The following is a 21,924-nucleotide window of genomic DNA, read 5'->3' as shown; positions in this document are numbered from 1 at the left end:
GGTCTGCTTACTGGCCTCTCGTCTTGTTTTCCAGTGCAGGCCTGAAATACATGCGCGCGCACACACACACAGACACACACACAGACACACACACACGCGCGCGCACACGCACGCACACATGCACGCACACACACACGCACGCACACAGACACACACATATACACACAGACACACACACATACACACAGACACACACACACAGACACACATACACACAGACACACACACACACACACACAGACACACACACAGACACACGCACGCACACACACACACGCGCACGCGCACGCACACACTCTGGTTCCCTGTCCCTCGGTCTGCTTACTGGCCTCTCGTCTTGTTTTCCAGTAGACGAGTACATCGCCATCGCCAAGGAGAAGCATGGCTACAACATGGAGCAGGTAACAGCGTGCTTGCCTTTTGTCATCAAAACGGGTTTTTATTTATTTATGTATTTACTTTTCTAGTCGGCCTGTTAAATTGTGTTCTGCGTGTTAAGTAGCCATGCAGCGTTTAGGAAGTCGCTTGCAAATCCAGCAAGGCTCTGCCCCCTTCACACTGCGTGACGTGAGCAGCGGAGGCCATTTGATTTGAAAGGCGTCCGCGTGAGCACCCCGCTGCTTCGTAGCCGTCAGGACCAACTCTCCCTGCTTGCACGCACGGGTTGTCGTCGCGGTGCCTGTGCGATGGGTTTCTTCCTGACTCCGTGTGACACGTCACCCTCAGACCCACAGCGTTTTCTTTTCACATTACCTGTTGTGAATCACTTTCAAGTTGTAATAGTCAATGAAAGTTTTCTTTTAAAAATTGTTTGGAACCTATTAATGAGAAATCTACGAGATTAATTTTTCCCTAAAAGTATGATAATCTTATTTCAGCCTCATTTCTAATTCCTGTTTTATAAATAAGCATATTAATTTGGATTAGTGCTTTCCTTGGCATTGATCTGGATTTTACAACCTGTAAATTACCTGTATTTACCCTCATGATTGAGGGCGCCACAGAGTTACATTATATCGAATTTGTTTTAGCCTTGGCCTTCCTTTTAATTATTCCAGCTTGGTTGAATTTGTTAGAAAGGCCAATTATGATGGGATAGTTCCAGAATCTTTAAAAGCATGAGATGTATCCTTTTTCTTTTTCCAAACTTTACTCATGAATTTCACGAAGTTGCTCAGAGCATCACATTTTTAAAAAGATTTTATTATTATTATTTATTTTTAAAGTTTGAGAGCGAGAAAGTGAGCTCGAGCAGTGGAAGGGCCGAGAGAGCGTGAGAGAGAGTCCGAGCAGGCTCTGCGCTCTGAGCACAGAGACCCAGAGTCATCACGTGCATAATCGATTGAGCCACTGAGAAGCCCCTAAAGATGTGATTTTTAAGTAATCTCCACGTTCGTCATGGGGCTCCCAGCTCATGACACTGAGATCCAAGAGTCACATATTCCACCGACTGGGCCAGCCATCCACCCTGAAGATCACCAATTTTTAATTCTGTTTAGAAAGTGTAAAAACTGGGGCGCCTGGGTGGCTCAGTCGGTTAAGCCTCCGACTTCAGCTCAGGTCAGATCTCACGTTCGTGGGTTCGAGCCCCGCGTCAGGCTCTGTGCTGACAGCTAGCTCAGAACCTGGAGCCTGCTTCCCGTTCTGTGTCTCCTCTCTCTGCCCCTCCCCCTCTCATGCTCTGTCTCTTTCTGTATCAAAAATAAATAAAACATTTAAAAAAAAGTGTAAAAATTATTGGGTGATTGCTAAATATACTCAGGTGAATTTTTAAGGATCCTGGCCTTCAAAAGTGTGATTGGGCTCACTTTGGAGTTACAGGCGGTTGTCTCAGGAAAAAAATTGCTGTATTATCTTTCATTTCCTATTTGTCACCCACTTGAATATTTTCTCCCTTCTGGATACCAAAAAAACCCCAAACAAACCCATTTTATATTTGAGCTTTTTCAGCAAAAGAGTAACAAAACAATTAGGTGCTTTTATAAATTACTTTGTTCTTTCGTAACCGAGGCATTCAGGTGTGGCCTTTTCGAAGCACAGACTCCAGGGGCGCCTGGGTGGCTCAGTCAGTTAAGCGACCAACTCGGTTTTGGCTCAGGTCATGAGCTCGTGGTTCATGGGTTCGAGCCTCGCATTAGCTCTGCACCGACAGTGTGGAGCCTGCTTGGGATTCTCTCTCTCCCTCTCTCTCTCTCTCTCTTTCTGCCCCTTCCGCACTTGGGGCTGTGATCTCTCTCAAAAATAAAGAAACTGAAAGAGCACAAATTCCAGAGCCACACTGCTTCTGCCACCTACCAGCCCTGGACCGCGGCAAGGATTAAATTCTCATGGCTACCGTGTTCTTTATTTTTTTAATGTTTATTTATTTTTGAGAGAGAGACAGAGCATGAGCAGGGGAAAGGTCGAGAAAGAAGGAGACACAGAATCTGAAGCAGCTCCAGGCTTTGAGCTATCCGCACAGAGCCCGACGCAGGGCTCGAACCCATGAACCACGAGATCATGACTGGAGCTGAAGTCGCAAGCCTAACCGACTGAGCCCCCTCAGGCGCCCCGGGCCGCGTGTTCTCATCTGAGAAGTGGGCTTAGCCGAGCGCGTCTCCTCCAGCAGGAGAGCCGCCTAGCAGTACTTGCCCCGCTGCGGGGGGTGCGCACGCTCCTTTCTCCAGCCTCATTTCCATTTTAATGTTTTACTCACATCTTTGGTCTAAAATTTCACTGATACTATTTTTCTAGGCTCTTGGGATGCTCTTTTGGCATAAGCATAATATTGAAAAGTCATTGGCTGATTTGCCCAACTTTACCCCCTTCCCAGATGAGTGGACTGTGGAAGATAAAGTCTTGTTTGAGCAAGCCTTTAGTTTTCATGGGAAAACTTTTCATAGAATCCAACAAATGGTAAGTAGATGAAACCACTGATTTTTTCCTCCCCAGCCTCTGTCCCCTGCAGCGCACCTGAACAGGCATGTTACCCGCAAGCAGATGGCCCAGCTCCCTGCAGATGGAGTAGCTCATGCTTGCTGCGGAGCGGATGGGGGCCCCCGGCCTCTCCCGCACTCGCGGCTTGGCAGTGCTGTAACAGGCCCCGCCACCCCCAGCCCTGTCTCTCTCGTGACGACTCCCCGCATTAATCTGATAGAAAGTGTCTTTGGTGGCTCTTTGACGAGTGAGGGGCGTCATGGGACCCTAGCCGCCAGGGGAAGGTTTGCGGCTCTCATACTCGAGAAGGCGGTTTGGTGGACTCCTACCAGGAACGTTTCTATTGATTGCACAACTGCTAAAATGAATTTTTTAAAAACAACCAAGAAGTTAGGCTAGAAACTTTAGGTGTGTGAAAACTTGGGTTCATCTCAGCCTGCCTGTGGTGATCTTCCCTGGGCTGAGTTTCACGTGCCGCCACACTGCAGTAGTTTGGAAATGTGTTGATGAGAGTCCTTCTGGAATCTTCTTCCCAGAGAAAAGGGCTGTGCCTTACGTGACATTTCTCTTTGTGTGTGAGACAATCCTTATTAACCGTATCTAAGCACACTTGATTTGTAACCATTAGCTCTAAATCGAAACCAACTCAGTTTTTATGTTTAGCTTCCTGATAAATCTATAGCAAGTCTGGTGAAGTTTTACTACTCCTGGAAGAAGACGAGGACTAAAACCAGCGTGATGGACCGCCACGCCCGGAAGCAGAAGCGGGAGCGGGAGGAGAGGTCAGTTCCTGCCTGGAGGTGGTGTCTCCCTGAGTGCGGGGGGGGGGGGGTCTCTTGGGTGCCTAGAATCTCTAAGAGGTGGTCGGTGCCTAAGGGAAAGGGAGGGTGATGGGAGTCCCCAGATGCCTTCCTGGTGGGGCCGGACACACACAGCCATCCCGCAGCTCACGTGCCCGGGCCACACTGTTCCCGTGCCCTGTTTCTTCCCGCAGTCAGTAAGCTTCCGGTTCGAATGAGCGAACTTCTCCACATATTCTTTCGTGCCTCCTTTTAATAAAAAGGAAATCTGTTCTTTCTCTTCTTTTAGAAGTTTTCTGGGTACGCTTATACAAGATTTGTTCGCCCCGTTTTTAGGTCCCGGCGTGTCAGAAGATGACAGTACGGTTTAGGTTTCCCTCCCGCCTGTGCTGTGTATGAGAGCGAGAGGGAGGGGGACTTGTTGTGACTTTTTCTTCATAAGGACACCAGCTGTGGGGACAGCTTGAAGAGCAGGACGTGTCCGAGCCAGCGCTCTGGGCTCCCGCAGACCGCGCGGGGCGGGGGGTGGCCCCATGCTCCCCTGCAGGGTGGGAAGGGGACCTGTGCTCCCACGAGGCCGGTTCCACACCTCCCTCCCCAGGCCTCCACCTCCTCGACTCTGAAATGAAGAAGCTGCACGTCGGGAAGGCGGCAGGCAGACGCGGCCGCCCTGGTGTCAGCTCGGTGGCACCGTACGGGGGGCTTTTTGAAGTTTGTTTTCCACATTTTCTGTAATGCTATTTTTAAATTTATTTATTGATTGATTGATTGATTGATTGATTGATTGAGGGAGAGAGAGAGAGAACAAGTGGAGGAGGAGCAGAGAGAGTTGGGGGTGGAGGAACCAAAGCAGGCTCTGTGCTGTCAGCCCCAACATGGGCCTCAAACTCAAACTGCGACACCATGACCTGAGCCAAAGTCAGACCCTTGAACGACTGAGCCACCCAGGCGCCCCCGTCATGTTATTTTTTAAAATTAATCGTACAAATAAAGTGAAGGGAGACAGACTGATCTCCATGGCCCCATCACAGGAGAGTTTTATGATTTTAAGTAGAATAATGTGGGAACAAATCGGTAGCATCACTTCTGGAGCTCCTCGGGCCCAGCTGTAAAGTGGGGGTGATGGTGGGCACGTCTGCCAGGCTCTCTCCAGCTGTGAGAGTCTGTGAAGCTGTCGACCTTGGTACGTCTGTGTGCGGGGGTCTGCAGCATACGCACCGGTGGGTGTGTGCTCTTAGTAGTCAAAGTGGCAAACGCTGCTGAATTTGCTTTTAATGTTCCAATAACTTTTGATTAAAAAGTATTACTTCCATTATACATTAGGACTCATTTACTCTTTATAAACCAGGTCTTCTACTACAGACCGTTGCACTCTACCAACCTGAAATTAGAGTTAAATAAAAGAATAGGTTGGGGTTTGTTTTGTCCCCAAGTATGACATGGTGAGAGCATCGACTGCTTCCTCCCCCCCCGTGCTTCTCTGCGCATGAGTCCCAAGGGCACCTGTGCAGACCAGGTCGCTGGCGGCAGTGGCACCTGAGGGACTTGGAAGTGGCGGTAGGGACGAAGGGAAATCCCACAGCCCGGGCTCTCTCTCCTCGGCCAGAACTCCGCCGCTGCCCGGGCAGGTGGGAAGGTAGCGTGGCCGCCTGGGCCAGACCCCGGACAGCGGGGTGGTGAGCTGGTGGTGGCGAGGCAGCTGGGGCGGGCGGGGCTTGGCGTCCGTGAGCCTCAGTATTCTTTCTAAAACGTAAAGGTTCTACTACGGAGCTTTTTAAAAAAAAATAATACCTTGAAGGCTATAAACAAAAGCATTCGAAGTACTATGTCAATGTGAATGTTCTTTTTAAAAATTAATGTAATTGGAAATTTCAGTGTATCCAGGCCACCGAAAGGCCCTCCCATTCATGCCCTTGGGTTGAGTCGTGAGCACATCCTTGGGACTTGAAGTGTCGGGGATTTGTTCCCAGTGGAGGGGGCTTTATTCTTGAGTAATTTCTCAGTTACGGGTAATGATCTTGTCCTGTCCACCACAAGATAATATGGGGCGATTACATAAACCCCTTAATTTAGATCTTGAGAAAATTGAAAAATTGAAATGGAAAGTGAGAGTTGAGAAGAAGCATTTTACATGTCTAAAGCAACGGTGTTCTAGACCTGATTCGGAAGTTAGAAACCTATTTCAGTAGATTGTTTTTGTTTTTGTTTTTGTTTTTGTTTAATCATTTAGACTAAGAGAACTAAGGAGTTGGTTTTAATTTATTGGAAGTGTAAAAATGTGTATCTCAGCGGTCTGAAAACATACTGACTTTCTATTAAATCTGTCATTAAATCAATTTATTGCTTATATTTGTATATTAAATAGAATTAGTACCACATAATCTTTCAGTAACTTGTTCTTGCCTTCCAGTGAGGATGAATTGGAAGAAACAAATGGAAATAACCCCATTGACATTGAGATTGATCAAAACAAGGAAAGCAAAAAGGAGGTATTTTTTTTCTCTAGTATTGTTTAGGCAAATAAATTTTATTCGTTTTGAACGTAAAACATTCCTCTTATTCTATTTAATATATTCAGGGCTGTGTACAAGGCGTCATGTAATGAGTTTTTAAACGATACTGACTTTGCTTTGTAGACTGTAGACTTTGCTTCGTAGACTGTAGACTTTTGTTTGTAGACCGTAGACTTTTGTTTGCCAAGAAGCAGGAGTAAAGGAAGCCCAAAAGGAAGGGGTAGCATTATTGAGTAACGATTTTGTCCTCCCTGGGCGCCTGTCCTGGCCTCAGCGCCTTCTTTCCCGATCCGTTAGCGGTAGTTACTGGCCCCGGAGCGGTGCTGGTGAGCACCAGCCGAGGGCTTGGCTCCTTCCTCTCAGCCTTCAGGGTCTCCCCGCAGTGGCCGGCGCAAGGGGCCCGCACGGTGCGTGGTGAGCTCACCGTGGGGGGCTGGCGGGGGTCAGGGCAGGTTCCCCGTCCCCGGAACCCGCAGCACGAGTCCTGCAACAGTGAGCCCCACGCGTAGGTCTTCTTAATCTTCCAGATTAAGGGATGCAGGAGACCCATGACACGTGTGTGTGTGTGTGTGTGTGTGTGTGTGTGTGTGTGTGTGTGTATTTATAACATGTCTTTGCTCTGAACTCTTCACTGAGGACGATAGGGTGTCTGGATGATCTTATTAGCCTTTTGAAATGGGTTGCAGTCTTAGGTTATTTTGCCCATTCATAAAAATTGAATAAGGCGTGTGTGGGGTCCCTGAGGGCCCTCCAGGGAAACCCAGGGCTCCTTGGCACAGCTTGGAGAGCCCCTAGCACAGCACCCCTGCGGCAGGGCCCTGCAGGCAGGACAGCACAGCCCCTGCAGGAAAGGGCCCCTCAGTTGAGGCTGGAGTTTTATATGTAAGTTCATACAAGGGCTTTTCTGAAGAGAGCCCGTGTCCACAGCGTCAGTAAGACTTCAAAGAGTTCTCGATCCTAGAAAGTTCTAGAGGAGAACAGCTGCTCTTAGGCATGGCAGCACGGAAGGGTCTAGATAGTCCTGGATTTGAAAATCACATCAAGAATACAGTCTTTTTGTAGGCGAAGTAGGAGTCCAGCTAAACAAAAATGAGAAAAGGAAAATGATTTACAATAATATCACCCTAATCCCAGCTAACATTTCGGTGACTCCACGACTGCCCCGTGAAATGTACGTGCCTATATATACGCCTGTGACTCTCTACTCGCTTTTTAAAAAACATAAAATGGGACCTTAATATATAATTCTTAAAACCTTTTAAATTTACTCCTCTTGAACATGGTTTTGGGTCAGTTACATTTGTGTGCATAGCTGTTAGTTACTAGGGTATTATTTTATCCTACACATCTGTCACAGTTCTGTTAAGTGATCTTAGGGGTTTTTGTCGGTTTCCCCCCGTGCTTTTTGCTATTATAAACAATGCTGAAATGCTGGTCTCATGACTCAGTATTGGCTCACTTAATTTTTTCCACTGGAACAAATATCTGGAAGTTGAACTGTTGGGTCAAAGCCTTCTAGTTACATTTAAGGCCTCGTTTGGTAGGCTCTATATCACCAAACTGAAAACTGATCATTCCTCCTGGATAGCACTCCAGCTAGATTCATATGAATGCCCAAATAACAAGCTCACTTGAAGGTTAGCTAAATTAGATTGTTTGGAAACCAAATTGTACCTGCAGTTAAGAAGCTTTGTCTTATATTGTTATTTACTAGCTTCTTCAGTGAAACATTTTAAATGAAAAGGGAAGGGCTGATTTAACTTTCGAAATTCTTATATAGCACAATTTCTAGATTAAAAGAGAAAAATGACTTGTGTCTTAAGGTTGTGTACTAAAATGTTGTGCAGATAGGCACAGTGGGCACGTGGTCGGTGGGTGGTCTCTGCCACGCAGCCTCGAGCTGTCACAGAGGAGCCGGGCTTTGTCGGCTGCTGATGCGCTTGCGCGGGCTTTATTGCCGCGGTTTTAGGCATCACTGGTACGCCGCAGTCTGCAGGGTCGTTGATCTCGGTCTTCTAAGACAGGAGGCAGAAAGCCTGCGCCTGCTCTCAGCCTCATCAGCGGATGCTAATACACTAACAAGATGAGATTATGAACCGTTAGAAAAACTTCTTAAAATTGTTATCAGGACAGTATCCTTTCCTTGCCAAGATTTTATTGCATTTCATTTCCAAAGGTTTTGGTTTTAGAAAAAGCACTTAAAAAAATTAGCAGCAGTCATGCATTGTCAAGTGACAGCATATGCTTTTGAAGCAAATTATACAGTTGCCCTAAAAGTTAAGTGTCATCTGAAAAGAGAATATATAAAAAAGTCATAGTTGCATATGGAAGTATATATGTTTATTAACTTCTATAAAGAGTTAAAGAATTTCACTAGATTTTATATATGTGCTGAATCATTTTTTCCTTTTATCTTTCTGTGCCCCCAAGTCCATCTGTTTTTGCTAAGAACTGTTAGGATAAAGTAGCTCATCATTCACATATACAAAGCTCACCAGAAGAGAACACAGGGTCTCTTTTCTTCCTATGTTACTACAGGAAGCTCAGAACGCTTATTCCGGAGGCTCAAGAGTGATAGACAAAGTTGTGTTTATGTAGGAGAGCAGTAACCCCTACTTAGAAGCGTCTAGCCAGCAGTCACCAGCCAGCGGTTTTGTTAACGGTTAGTTTGTAGATGGTAATTACGATATGGCCTGGTATCTCACATTGTTTAGAGCCCTGTTAGGAAAATAGGCTCATTACCGTTTATCTGGCATTTTCATGTTCTGGGGTCTCATTTTTCAAATCTGTGTGCCATGCAGGTGCCCCCTACAGAGACAGTTCCTCAGATCAAAAAGGAGAAACATAGTACACAAGCTAAAAATCGAGCAAAAAGGAAACCTCCAAAAGGAATGTTTCTTTCTCAAGAAGACGTGGAGGCCGTTTCTGCCAATGCCACTGCGGCCACCACGGTGCTGAGGCAGCTAGACATGGAGCTGGTCTCCATCAAGCGGCAGGTACTGTGGGCCGGGGCGGGGCGGGGCTCACTGCGCTGGGGGGCCCCTGTGTTCCTCGCACCTGGCTGTCCTCTTTCCACAAGCCTCTAAAGGGCATTTTGTTTCTAAGGAACTGGACCGGAAATCTTGGGTGCTGATCCATTGAGGTTTCTTTTTTATTTTTTTAATTTTTAATTTTTTTTTAACATTTATTTATTTTTGAGAGACAGAGAGAGACAGATCATGAGCAGGGGAGGGGCAGAGAGAGAAGGACACACAGAATCGGAAGCAGCTCCAGGCTCTGAGCTGCCAGCACAGAGCCTGACGCGGGCTCGAACCCACGAACTGTGAGATCATGACCTGAGCTGAAGTTGGACGCTCAACCGACTGAGCCCCCCAGGCGCCCCCCATTTTCCCCTTTAGTCGCTGCCCCGAGGGGACTCAGCCTTGCCCACACGCTTCACTAGTGCCCTTCTCCCTCATTACCCACCTCCTTCCAGTTGGTGGCCACTGGTCTGACATTTTAAACTACACATTATTTTTACTGATTTTGGATTTTACGTAAAGTCCTATGATGTGGTTTCTTGTATGCCCAGTGCCACTCAGCATGTGAGACCCGGCCAGGTCGTCCTTTCTCGTGTGAATATCCCTACCTCGCCATCTTACTAGTCCTAGACATGTGGCCTGTTTCCCATCTGGGGCTCTTAACGGTTAGTGTTATGGCCGTGTCTCTCTGACTCTTGCTGCGTTATGTAGGCCTCTCTGTTGCCTGCACACCTAGGAGTGGGATTGCCGCCTTCTAGAGTACGCCTGGGTCCAGCGTCTAGTGCGGCGCTGTCACGTTAGTGAGCTTGGCTGGGCTACGTTAGGGCCTCCTCGCTAACCGGCGCCCTGGCGCTCGGGCCTGGAGAGCTCCTTGTTGCAGTTGTCCTGAGCCTGGTAAGACGGTAAGCAGCGTCTCTGGCCTTCACCCCCTGGATGCCAGCAGTTGTGACCTTGCCACCGTCAGGTGTGACAGCAGAGGTGTCCGCAGGCCATGCCAAAGAATGCCCTCCTCCCCATGCTGGGGCCGGGTCCGAACGACTTCCCTTTGCCCGTTCTGAGGCTCGCTTTTCCACTTGCTTAATGGGATCTTTTGATGAACAGAAATTCTTAATTTTCAGGTAGTCTAGTTTCTCATCCTTTTCTTTTATAGTCAGTGTTCTTTTAAGTTTTGTTAAGAACCTTTCCTAAGATTACGAAGATATTCTCCCGTGGTATCTGGAAAGCGTTGTTTTGCCTTTACATTTTGATGTTTCGTCTGTCTGGGAGTTTTCTGTGTACGCGGTTACATCCAGGGTGGATCTGTGTTTTGTTCTTCCTGTGGGTGTCTGGTTAACAGTGCTGTGTATTGAAAAAATGATCCTAGGGGCGCCTGGGTGGCTCAGTCGGTTAAGCCTCCGGCTTCGGCTCAGGTCAGATCTCACGTTCGTGGGTTCGAGCCCCGCGTCAGGCTCTGTGCTGACAGCTAGCTCAGAGCCTGGAGCCTGCTTCCGGTTCTGTGTCTCCCTCTCTCTCTGCCCCTCCCCCTCTCATGCTCTGTCTCTCTCTGTATCAAAAATAAAATAAAACATTAAAAAAAAAAAAAAAGAAAAAACGATCCTTTTCCCCCTACAGTGCGTGGAGCCCTTTGTTCCAAATCCCGCGTCCGCGTGCATGTGCTCTGCTCTGAGGCTCTCTGTTGTCGCTCGGCTGTTTGTCCATCGTCACTGGCACTGCCGCCTCAGTCACAGGGACCTCACAGACCTGAGCACCAGGGCCAGGCAAGAGGCCCTCCGGGGTTGTTTCTCCTGGCCCTTAGTGTTGCCATAGAAAATGTAGATTCACCTCCTCAGTTTCCAGAAAAATAATTCTGCTGGAATTTTTATTGGGATTGTATCGAATCTCTAGATCAAAATAGAGAATTAACATTAAACTAGAGAGCTGCCTCCCTGATTCATGAAGGTGATCCATCCCTCACCAGCGCAGACCTTTCATTTCCCTCAGAGTTAGGCCGTTTCTGTGTTCGGGGCTCTGTCCGCCCTCCCTGGGGATTTGGTGCGTTATGATGATCCCCTCCTCGTTATGTGTCCTGATGTGGGGAAGGGCTCATCACTTGAGTCGAAACTGCAAGTTCAACCTAGTAGCCCGTTATGCCCCTCCTCTCCCCCCACGCTTCTCTCTCTGGAATTCAAGGCAGATTGCGGGCTGATGGTTTACTTTTAGTTTTTGCTGCTTTTGACTTGTTGATTGGTTCCTTGGAAGGTTAAACCGGAGGCCAGCAGTCCTTTCACAGATGAGAGGGCTCTGTGGCCTGTCCTGTCAGCGCAGGGCAGTGGCCGTGCAGAGCAGGACCCGGTGTTCCCTGCGCCGTCAGGACGGGCTTCCAGGCCTGGCTGCTGGCGCAGCTGCACCCTAGTCTCAGGAGAATCACTTACTCTCTCTGGGCCTCTTTTCAAATGAGGAGCTTGATCCCTGCCTGCCTGAGGGCCCGGCCGCGGGAGAGGGAGGCAGAGGCAGAGCTAGCCTGTGCCTTTTGAGCTTTGTTTGTGCTGGCAGGGCTCTCCGAACAGGGTGACGGGGGTGAGCCCGCGCAGTTTGTCCTCTGAGGGCACTGCCTGCCCTCTGCTGGGCGGGCTCCCGAGCTCGCTGCTCACTGCTCATCTGTTGAGCAGAGAAAGCGGCCCCTTCCTCCACGTAGGTGTCGCCGACTCTGCAGTCCGACAGAGGAAACTGCCTGTGGCTTCCTGGCCAGGGCCAGGGCCGGACTGCTCTGCTTGAAGGCCGCCGCTCAGACAGAGTTCATGCTCAACAGGGGGCGCCCGTCTCATCCCTGCCAGGGGAGACGCCTGTCGGGGCCGCTGCCAAATGCACTTGCGACGCACAAATGGCCATTTTCTCTGGTTGCTTGCATGGGTGGTGGTGTCCCAGGGAAAGGTTCCCGGGAAAATGGCAGAAAACCTGACTGATATCGGTGTAAATGATTGAGGGTTTATTTGCGTCAAATAGCGAGGAACCCCAGCACCGGTGGCTCCGGGCACTAGCCATGTGCTCAGTGCTAGACCCGCGTTCTTGTGCGTTTTCTCCTCCGCCATTCTTTGTGCACCGCCTTCTCGTCTCACTTCTCGTCTTGCTTCTCCTCTCCCGTTGGAAGCTTCCATTTCGTAGCCTCTGGGGGGGGAGGGGGCGCCGGGAGGGAGATGGGCCAGAGGCGGGGCAAGCCGGACCTGGTACTCGCTGCGCGCCACAGCGCTCAGAGCGGCTGCTCCTGGCCCCGAGGAAGACCACCAGCCTCTGTGGAAGATGCGAGGAGGGGGCTGGGGACACACAGCTGTTAGATTAGCCGGCGGCTGGTGCCATTCAGCTGGGAGGTCTAGGTAAGGCACCAGGCCAAGCCAGCTGCTTTTTGGTTTTTCTTGAAATCCTGGTTCCTTTTATATCCTACTTAAAAAAATTTTTTTTAATGTTTATTTATTTTTGAAAGAGAGAAGCAGAGCATGAGCAGGGAGGGGCAGAGAGAGGGAGACGCAGACTCTAAAGCAGGCTCCAGGCTCTTGCTTCGAGGGAGCTCGAACTCACAAACTGTGAGATCATGACCTTAGCCAAAGTCAGACGCTCAACCACCTGAGCCTTTATGTCCTATTTTTTTATCCAGCTTGTCGCCACTCTGGCCTCCTTCCCAGCTGGCCTGATGCTGGTGGCACCCCGGTCTCAGTCTGAGTGGGAAACGCCGAGTAACTCTAACGAGGAAGACGCGTGAGGGAGAGAGTGTGAGCGGACTGTCAGCTCAGCGTTCACAGAGGTCGTTCTGAGCAGCCACTTACGTCATCTCTGCTGCTTTATTGGTTTCAGGGAGAGAATGCATGTGGGGAATAGGTTGGTCTCCTTAGGAAACGTGTCTTACTTAGTCACAATGCAGTATCTCCCCGGTTTCTTACCTGTGTAAACAGCCGGGCAGAATGAGTAGAAGGACATGCTGCCCGGAGTGCTGGGAGTTACGTCGTGTTCTGGACGGCGGACTTCTGAGGACGTGTTAATCCTCTGTCGCGAGTGTGTGTCACTGCATAGCCTTGAATTATGAACATGGCCTTGCAACATGTCATGGGCGGCTGGTACCCGAGAGCTCCGAGCAAGAGTCTGAATCGTGCGGTTGGACTGGGCGGCCGGTGGACACGTGTGGTTGTTTACGTGTAAGCTTGGATTAAAGGAGAAGTGAGAGGTCCGACCCCCTGGCTGCGGGAGCCACGCGTCGGGGGCTCAGCGGCAGCCCGTGGCCGTCGCGGCAGAGAGCGTGCTGTGCTGCGAGACGGTGCTGGGCTGCGAGCTTGGGGCTCTTGCCCCAGAACTTCTGTGGGGAAATTTGCTATCAGTCTATTTTCTTCTGACTTGGACCTTTTCAGAAATAAAGCAAATTTCAGAAAACGAAGGTCTTCAGTTTTCGTTTTACTATAGAGTAGATTTTATGCACATTTCCTATATTTTTCTTTTCAGTTGTGTCTGTGTCTGACTTGACATGGGCCCTGGGTCTGGCAGGCTTTCAGGCCCCTGCTAGTGGTGGACAGGGTCGCTTGCTGGTCCCTGCGGTGCTGGGCCTGCTCACAGGGCCGCCGGTCCCCTGAGCTTCCCCGCTCCCCTTTAAACTTTTCCGAAGAAGTAAGACGCAGGAAAGGAAATGCGGCCCAGGAATTCTGTGAAAATGAGATTTCAGTCTAAGCAGGAAAAGATTTTTCAACGAGGAGAGAATTATGAAAGGGTCTGTGAGACTGCCCTCCCCTCCCTGCCCCCACCTCTCAAAGTCCCGCTTTCCTGTGCTTTTGCCTCAGCGAGGCTGCGGCTTTTGAGGGCGCCGTCTGCTCTGGGGGGTCTTAAGGTTTTCTTTGGGAGAATGATTCTTCCCTTGTTGGCTTTTTTGCCCATGGGATTATTCAGAAACGAAAATCCCTAGGGTGACGGCCCCCCAGTCCTTGGCCCCGACGTGCCCCTTCTCAGGCCCCGCTCTTCCAAGGGTCCGTGCAGGGATCCAGTGTGGCCGCGGACTGATTCGGAGGTTGGTATTGTTGGGGGTCTTTCTTTCCATTAGATGGGGGCAGTGAGGGCTTCGGTGCGTCAGATCAGCCCGGGCTGTGGAAGAGATCTAATTTGTGAGGAAACGAACAATTACAGTTGATAAATTCGGTGGTGGGAAACTGACGCGGTGCACCCCTCTCTCCTCATTAAAGACGGCCGTGCGCACGGTGCGTCCTGCACGGCGGGCACCTCTCTCCGCGGCTTCTGCCCGGCCTGCTCCCCTCGCTCTACATGGCGGGGAGCCGCGCACTGCTCTGTGTTGTGTGTCGGGCTTCAGATATGTGTTCTGCACGTGTCCTCAGTTGTGAGTTAGAACTGTGCATGCAGGAGCCCTCTGGCCACCACGTCCTCCTTCCTGCTGTCCCTTGTCTGCAGCTCTGAGCACATAAGTTAAAGAATCTCGTTAGAGGGGCGCCCGGGGGCTCAGTCGGTTGAGCGTCCGACTTTGGCTCAGGTCATGATCTTATATTTTGTAAGTTGGAGCCCCGCGTGGCTCTGTGCTGACAGCTCAGAGCCTGGAGCCTGCTTCGGATTCTGTGTGTCCCCCGTCTCTGCCCCGCCCCTGCTCACGCTATTTCTCTCTGTCTTTCCAGAATAAATAAAGGTCAAAAAAAGTTTTTTCTAAAGAATCTCGCTAGAGGGGCACCCGGGGGGCTCAGTCGGTTGAGCATTCGTCTCAGGTCATGATCTCATGGTTCGTGGGTTTGAGCCTCACGTCAGGCTCTGTGCTGACAGCTCAGAGCCTGGCGCCTGCTTCGGATTCTGTGTCTCTTTCTCTCTCTGCCCCTCGCCTGTTCATGCTCTGTCTCACTCAGTCTCTAAAAATAAATAAATGTTAAAAAAAAAAAATCTCGTTAGATCTCGCTAGATGCTCTAAAGGAGTACTTGTAAGGACCTTAGATTTTGGCTACCATAAGGATCAGGAGCTTCTTTGCCCTCAGTTTTTTATTTCTTTTATTTTTTATTTAGTTCTGTTTTCTTACCTTTATAAAAGTTTTTCATTTTTAAAATTAAATTATTTTCTTCTTTCTTTCAGATTCAGAATATTAAACAGACAAACAGTGCTCTCAAAGAAAAACTTGATGGTGGAATAGAACCGTATCGGCTTCCGGAGGTAAGGCTATATTGATTGTCATTTTAGAAGTCACACTCCAGTTACATGTGTTTAAGAATTTAATATTGGGGCGTCTGGGTGCCTCAGTCAGTTGAGCATCCAACTTTGGCTCAGGTCATGATCTCCCAGTTCGTGGGTTCAAGCCCCGCATCCAGCTTTCCACTGACAGCTCAGCCTGCTTTGGATTCTCTATTTCCCTCCTTCCCTCCTTCCCTTCTTCCCTCCCTCTCTCCTTCTTCTGTCTCTCTCTCTTTTTCTCTCTCTCAAAAATAAACATTTAAACAAAGAATGTTAATACCTGTATAATATATTTCCAGTATATATCCCATAGAAAGAAAGGTCTTAGACAATCTTTATAAACCTAGTTGATGTTGAAATTATGATATTCTGAAAAATTCTAAGAAAAAACAAGATTCACGCTCCCCTGTAAATGGGTGATGCTCATTCGACTCACTTGGACACACAGGTCGTTCAGAAATGTAACGCGCGCTGGACCACGGAGGAGCAGCTCCTTGCGGTTCAAGGTACGGGGGTCCTTGTAAAGGGCTCGGGGCCGTGGGCGCCTTTAGGAAGCGTCACCCCCCCCCCCCCCCCCCCCCCCCCCCCCCCCCCCCCGCATTGCACACTCGTGTTGAAACATGCTCTTGGGAGTATGTTGGGTTCTGAGTGGTCAAAAAGTATAAAATCCTGAGAGCAGCAGGTTGAATGTCAAGAGTTTTACGGTTGGAGCTCTTGTAGTCCTAGGGTCCCGGGAAAGAAGAATGCTCCAAGTCCACGGGGGCCGGCTGGCTGCCGCTGTCTTGGGACACGTGACCTGAGGTGCAGGGCTCAGGATGACAGGTCGCACGGGCCTTCTCAGATCAGCCATCTACGACACTGCTCTAGATGGCTGCTTTCTCCACTGTGTAATGCGCTCAGATAGCGCCTGTGGGTAAAAGCCCCACGTCTTTTCTTGTCTGGACCTAAAGGAAGGGGGGGGTCTCAATTGTGGGGGTTTTTAAACATTGTTTTTATCCTGTATTGAAAAACAATGCTCTCTTACATCCTTAGCCATTAGGAAATATGGCCGAGATTTTCAGGCAATCTCAGATGTGATCGGGAACAAATCAGTGGTACAAGTGAAAAACTTTTTTGTAAATTATCGACGCCGCTTCAACATAGATGAAGTTTTACAAGAATGGGAGGCAGAACATGGGAAAGAAGAGACCAATGGGCCCAGTAGCCAGAAGCCTATCAAGTCCCCGGATAATTCTATCAAGATGCCCGAAGAGGAAGACGAGGTAAATCTGAGGCCGTAGGCTCCCTGCCAGATTCGTGCCCGTGTTCGGTTTCTTCTCCGATGGCCTTGCCCAGCTGTAGAAATACTGGTAGCTCTCAGCTCTGTCAGTGACTTGACTTTTACCCATAAGTACCTTAGTATGTGTGTTGATGCCAGTTAGTTTTGGTCACTAGGCATATTCAGTTTCATTCCTGTGCAGACTCTTAGTTCTGTCCTGGTTTTCTCCAGCCACAAATGACCCCACGTCACCAAAGCTTCCTTAGCTGCAGTCAGGGAGCTCAGCCATGAGACAGTGAGTCAGAAGCACCTTGCGCAGTGTCAGGAAAGCTCCGGTGTCCTCTCAGTCTCTCAGTGGGGGGTCAAGAACTGATGGAGGGTGGGAGGGCGGAGTCGGCGTGGCGGGCCAGCCGGGGCTCCTGTCCAGCCTGTCTCTGGGTCCCGGACCATTCTGCTGCCGGGGCCGCCGGGTCTGAGCATCGATCGCGGCAGCAGCAGCGCCGGGCCTGCGGTTGGCCAGCCCTTCTGGGCCGGCCCTCTGGCGTCCCCAGGTCAGCTGCGCCATTCTGTTGCGGCCTCGGCAGAGACTAGGCACAGGGTTACGGCAGCTGCACTGCACCATCTGCTCCCGTGGAGGGTGCGGGGGGCTGGGCAGAGGGGAGAGTTACTTGCTGGCCACTCTGCATGTGAGTTTGTTCACCGACACAGGATTGCGAGGACTAAGTCGAGTTCCAGGAAGAGTCCTCTTCTCATCAGAAGGCCCCCCCCCGCCCCCAAACCACGCAGGAGTCATGTGAAAAAACCTGTTTTGTACTGTCTGTGCTCCCCCTTTGCTCCAAGAGCTGGCTGTAGAAGCAGCCCGGAGGCCCCCTCCCGACCCGGGCACGGAGCACTTCACAAGGGAGACCCCCTCCCCACCGCCGACCCCCGCGCCGACTTGGGGAGGGGCCGCGAGGCACGGGATCTGTCGGAAGGGGGTTGACACATACTCGTTTTGTTGGACTCTTAAGAGCTTTATGCCAGAAAATCATGGGAAATGGGTACAAAGTTAATATTATTAACCATGTGCAGGGCCCTGCCCGAGACCTTGGAACGGGGCAGCTTCTGAGCAGGAAGAAGTGTTTATCTCTCAGCAGTGGTTCTTGTCACCATGCAGGTTCTTGTTGCCCCTCTAGCAACAAATTAACTTTCCAAAAGTCCTGGCCTCCATTTCGGAAGTACTGAGAAGATGAGGCGTGTGAGGGAAGGAACATTGGAATTTGCAAGCTGAAAGCTTTTTCCATGTGCTTCCTGCGTTGGTCCCCGGAAGCAGAAATCATAGGGAGCTCTAATCACAGCAGCTGTTGGCAGGGTTAAGCCTAAAAAATTTGGCCTTAAGTTTGGGATGAAGGGTCTTCACCCGCGGGGGATGGGAGGGCCTCTCGGTTCTTGTGCAAATACTTTCCTTCCTTTTCTTATGTCCGCTTCATTCATTAACAGTTACTTTTTTTCCTGACTAGCCCAGTAGCCCATTCTTCCTGGTCCACTTACTGTGTGATCGCACATCAGAATAGCCGTGTAATTCTCTGCCTAGTCTGTGGTAGCATTGGCCCAGTCACGACTGGTGTCCCACCACATGCACAGCTTTGTCTTGCTTTGATGGTCCATCTTCAGTGGGTCTGTTTCCTCAGCCTTCTCCACAAAACTAGCGGCATCGCCTGACTTATTAATGTATGACCTTTATCTGGTCTGTAAACATTCTCAAACTCTTCAGCATTTCCGCACCTTCCCCCCTTTATTCCCTTTCCTTTGGTCCCTTTCTTTTTATGCCCCTTATGGTACCAGCTTTTCCACTCGACCACCCTGCTTTTCTGTTCTCCATATTTTAGTTTGCAAAAGGAAATGAATCTGTAGGGACCAGCCACTGCTCTGTGTCCACCAGGGCCCGGGGGGGACTTGTGGGAGCCCTGGTTCAGCATCCAGTCAGGGCCCAGGGATTGGCGTGCCTGTCATTTCTCATTCTTGTGTATCCTGTGGACGCCACCAGCTGGAAGAGGTGTCCGCCAGGGTCCTGCCTGCCCCGTGTGCCCTCACGGTCTCTGCTGCACAAGGTGGGAGCCGGGCCTCCGAATCACCAGGATCCTAGTGGCAGAACAGTCTGTCAGCAGACTTTTCCTTCGGAGCCGAGAGAGGGAAGGTGGCCCAGGTTTTGGGCTTTTGAGATTCTGACTTCGCTGAGGTGGACGGGGATATAGTTTGGGGCAAGGGGTGGAGGGGTGTCAGGGCAAGGGGGTGCTAACCATGACTGGCTTGGAGGTAGACTCTTTCAGTTACTGAGTGCGCTACTAGTGAAGAGAAAGCTCCTGACCCGACCAGCGGTTCTCATAAATTATGATGTCACCTGAAGGAACAGCTGGTTTCAGGTTGGGGTGCGTTACCCAGAGGTTCCCCTGGCAGTGGGCCATCAACGGGCACCTGGTTGGCTCAGTCAGTGAAGTGTCCGACTCTTGGTTTTGGCTCCGGTCCTGAGCTCACCGTTGGTGAGTTTCAAGCCCCATGTTGGGCTCTGCTGACGGTGCCGATCCTGTCTGGGAATTTGTCTCCATTGCTCTCTGCTCCCCGGCCCCCACTCTCTATTTCAAAATAAATAAACTTAAACAATTAAAATATCCTTAAATTTAAAAAAAAAGGACATCATGAGGGTAGCAGTGAGCACTGAGGGCCGTATGTGGGCCGGGAGAGTTAGAAACGCCTTCGAGGCTTATATAGGGGATCCTGCCATATTCACTCTCCCGTGGGTCCCCGCGTCCCAGCAGGGGCCTGGGGCAGGTGATTGAGGGGGCCGCTGCCCCGGCACCCCCTCCAGCCAGGGCGGACGCCCCTGAGTGCCACTGCTGGCCTGGCACTGTGCCGATGGGCCCTCACCCAGATTGTACGTGACCCTGTGGAGCAGAGGGTCCTTACTGTGTGCGATCTGCAGACGAGGAAGCCGGAACTGGAAAAGAGATGCCTCCGCCAAGGATCTCCTCTAGGCAGAGGCAGGATTGGAGCCTGAGACTCTGGCTGTAGAGGCCGCCCTCAGTCCCTGCCCTGCTGCCTGCCTCTGTCTACACAGCTGCCGCCTCGGGCCGGGCTTGCAGGACAGCGAGGCAGGCACAGCCTCCTGCCCGCTCGGGCCGGCAGGAGGGAGCGGCGTGAGTTGCTCCCTGCACTCTGATGCTCTTTTTCTTTCTCGTCTCCTCTCCTCAGGCCGCTTCTGTTCTGGACGTCAGATACGCATCTGCTTCCTGAGGAGCTCTGGTAGCTTCGAGCACTCGGTATGGACGACTGTGTTACCCAGGATATCAGGTATTACAGACATCACCTAGCCATCTGCATCACACCTCTGTGGACAAGCAGCTAGTACCAAAAACGGCTCACCCTCCGGTCCCGCGCTGCGTCTGCCTTAACGCTGTGCTCGCTCCTCCGAGGCGGCGCCGCGCCTCTCCCGCTCCGCCCCCGAGCCGGCGGGGTCTCGTGGCCCGCACGCCTCCCGCGACCCCGGGGACCCTCCCCACCCCCCCGGTCGGAGTTCCTGAGCCCCATGAATGGCAGCTCTGCCCAGTCAGCAGCTTCAAACAGGTAGTCGACTTGGAAGGCACGACCCTGTTCCTGCATGGCCTGCAACTTCTACCTGGTGCGGGATGTGATTTTCAGAGTGACTGTGACCTGTTGGCCTCGGAGGAGGTTTCTCTTGTTCTCCTCTGAGGCGTCCAGCCAGGTGGCGTCATGCTTCTTTGGAAATCACAGGATGTTGGCAAATCGCACTGAACCTTGGTCGTGCCAAACACCCCGAGACCGCTCCGTCCCCCGGACACCGGGTGTGACTGTGGTCTGTAATTGAGCTGGCTCCCTTTGCGCCCTTCTCCCCTCCCAGCTGGTAGAAAGCTCATTCACAGCAACTGTCCTTGGACATCAGCGAAAAGGGAATGTGGACTCAACACTTTCTGCCTTCAGCTTTCAGCACTGGAATCCCAGGACAGGTGCCACCCTGTCTCTCCCAGGTCCCCCGACCCCACCATCCGGCTCCAAGAGACGTGGCCCCCACCACTGCACCTGGTGCTCGTGCATTTGGATTTGGTGCCTTCTCCTTTTGGCAAACCACGTTATCAACCCTCTTTCTGTTTTAGTGTCTTATTTCTTCTTTAAAGTCTATCGCTTGCCAAAGAGAACATCACTGAGAGGAGACAGGGGAGAAATTGCTGCAGATTCTGACAGTGCAGGCTTCAAGTGTCAGCTTAGCTCCATAGAGGGGGTTAGAATTGCTGGTGTTGGTTTTTCAGAGCTGCACGCTGTGCGTCCCCTTGCTGTTGGGACGCCGTGTCACTCCACACAGCCGTTCCTGTCCTCTATGTGCTGATGTGATCGTCTGAACTCCCTCCTCTCTTCTGCTGTCAGAGTGCGGGACAGGCAAGTGGCCTGGTTGTCAGCTCTTGTGAGCCCAGGATGACAAGCAGCAGTGCACAAAGTGGTCTCTAACGCCTTTGGTTGGACTGGGAACAAGTAAATATTTCTCGTAAATGTTCTGAGATTTCCAGAATCACCTAGTCTCATACTGGACTGTGGACCCGCGGCAGGGCTGAGGGACAGACCTCAGACGGCCCTCTCCCGCCCCCGCGCCACCCGCCGCCATCCAGCTGCACTAAGTGTGTGGAAGGAGCTTTTCTCTCGCCGTAGGTTTGCATCGTTTAAACCCTTCTGCTTTCAATACCAAAAAGAAAAAAAAATGCAGATGCTTTAAGGCACAAACAGAATTCTTAAGAATTTAAAATATGCAATTAAAATTTGATGTGTTTTGACTCCCAAGCACCTTGCCTTTTTCCCCTCCCTGCCCCTCCCTGCCTTTTTTAAAGTCAGCTGACTGTCTCTTTAGGAAGAGGGTCAGCTCGAAACCTAGACTGTTTGGAGTTGTACATTCTTAGAAATCCGGAGAAAGGTCATTCTCAAGGGGATGAAGTGGGACTTTCCTGACTTCCGTCATCCTGTCCCTTCACACCGTGTCTGTGGGTCAGGTAAGAGCGGGTGCAGAACAGCACGAGAGGAGGCTGGAGGGCAGGCACGGGCCGCTCCCGAGACGGCCGCAAGGCGACACTAGGAACCACACAGGGCGTGCGCCTGCCCTGGAGTCGGGAGATGGCGGGGAGGCCTGCGTTTCGCGCACGCTCCGCGGGGACACTGGGCTGGCGGCGAGGCGGGGGGCTCCCTGTGCTGCCTCTCACGGTCTTCT

At 50.9% G+C, this 21,924-nt stretch overlaps 1 protein-coding gene across 3 annotated transcripts in view; it reads left to right on the top strand.

Annotated features, from left to right (window-relative positions):
• The window catches only part of RCOR1 (REST corepressor 1), a 69,160-nt gene extending 47,657 nt beyond the window's left edge, over positions 1-21,503 (top strand). For 2 of the 3 annotated variants that reach the window (XM_029951424.1, XM_029951425.1), the window contains exons 3-11: positions 349-401; positions 2,734-2,895; positions 3,580-3,698; positions 6,127-6,205; positions 9,031-9,225; positions 15,326-15,403; positions 15,870-15,927; positions 16,454-16,683; positions 19,908-21,503. In XM_029951424.1, coding sequence (XP_029807284.1) covers positions 349-401; positions 2,734-2,895; positions 3,580-3,698; positions 6,127-6,205; positions 9,031-9,225; positions 15,326-15,403; positions 15,870-15,927; positions 16,454-16,683; positions 19,908-19,949 — 1,016 coding nt within the window. In that variant the 3' untranslated portion in view covers positions 19,950-21,503. The remainder of the gene's footprint in view (positions 1-348; positions 402-2,733; positions 2,896-3,579; positions 3,699-6,126; positions 6,206-9,030; positions 9,226-15,325; positions 15,404-15,869; positions 15,928-16,453; positions 16,684-19,907) is intronic. The other variant, XM_029951426.1, reaches the window with a different exon arrangement.
• Positions 21,504-21,924: the final 421 nt, after the last annotated feature.

Source organism: Suricata suricatta, chromosome 9, assembly GCF_006229205.1.
Source record: "Suricata suricatta isolate VVHF042 chromosome 9, meerkat_22Aug2017_6uvM2_HiC, whole genome shotgun sequence".
Lineage (NCBI taxonomy): Eukaryota > Metazoa > Chordata > Mammalia > Carnivora > Herpestidae > Suricata > Suricata suricatta.
Note: the sequence above shows the minus strand (reverse complement) of the source record. Positions and strands in the feature narration are given on the sequence as shown.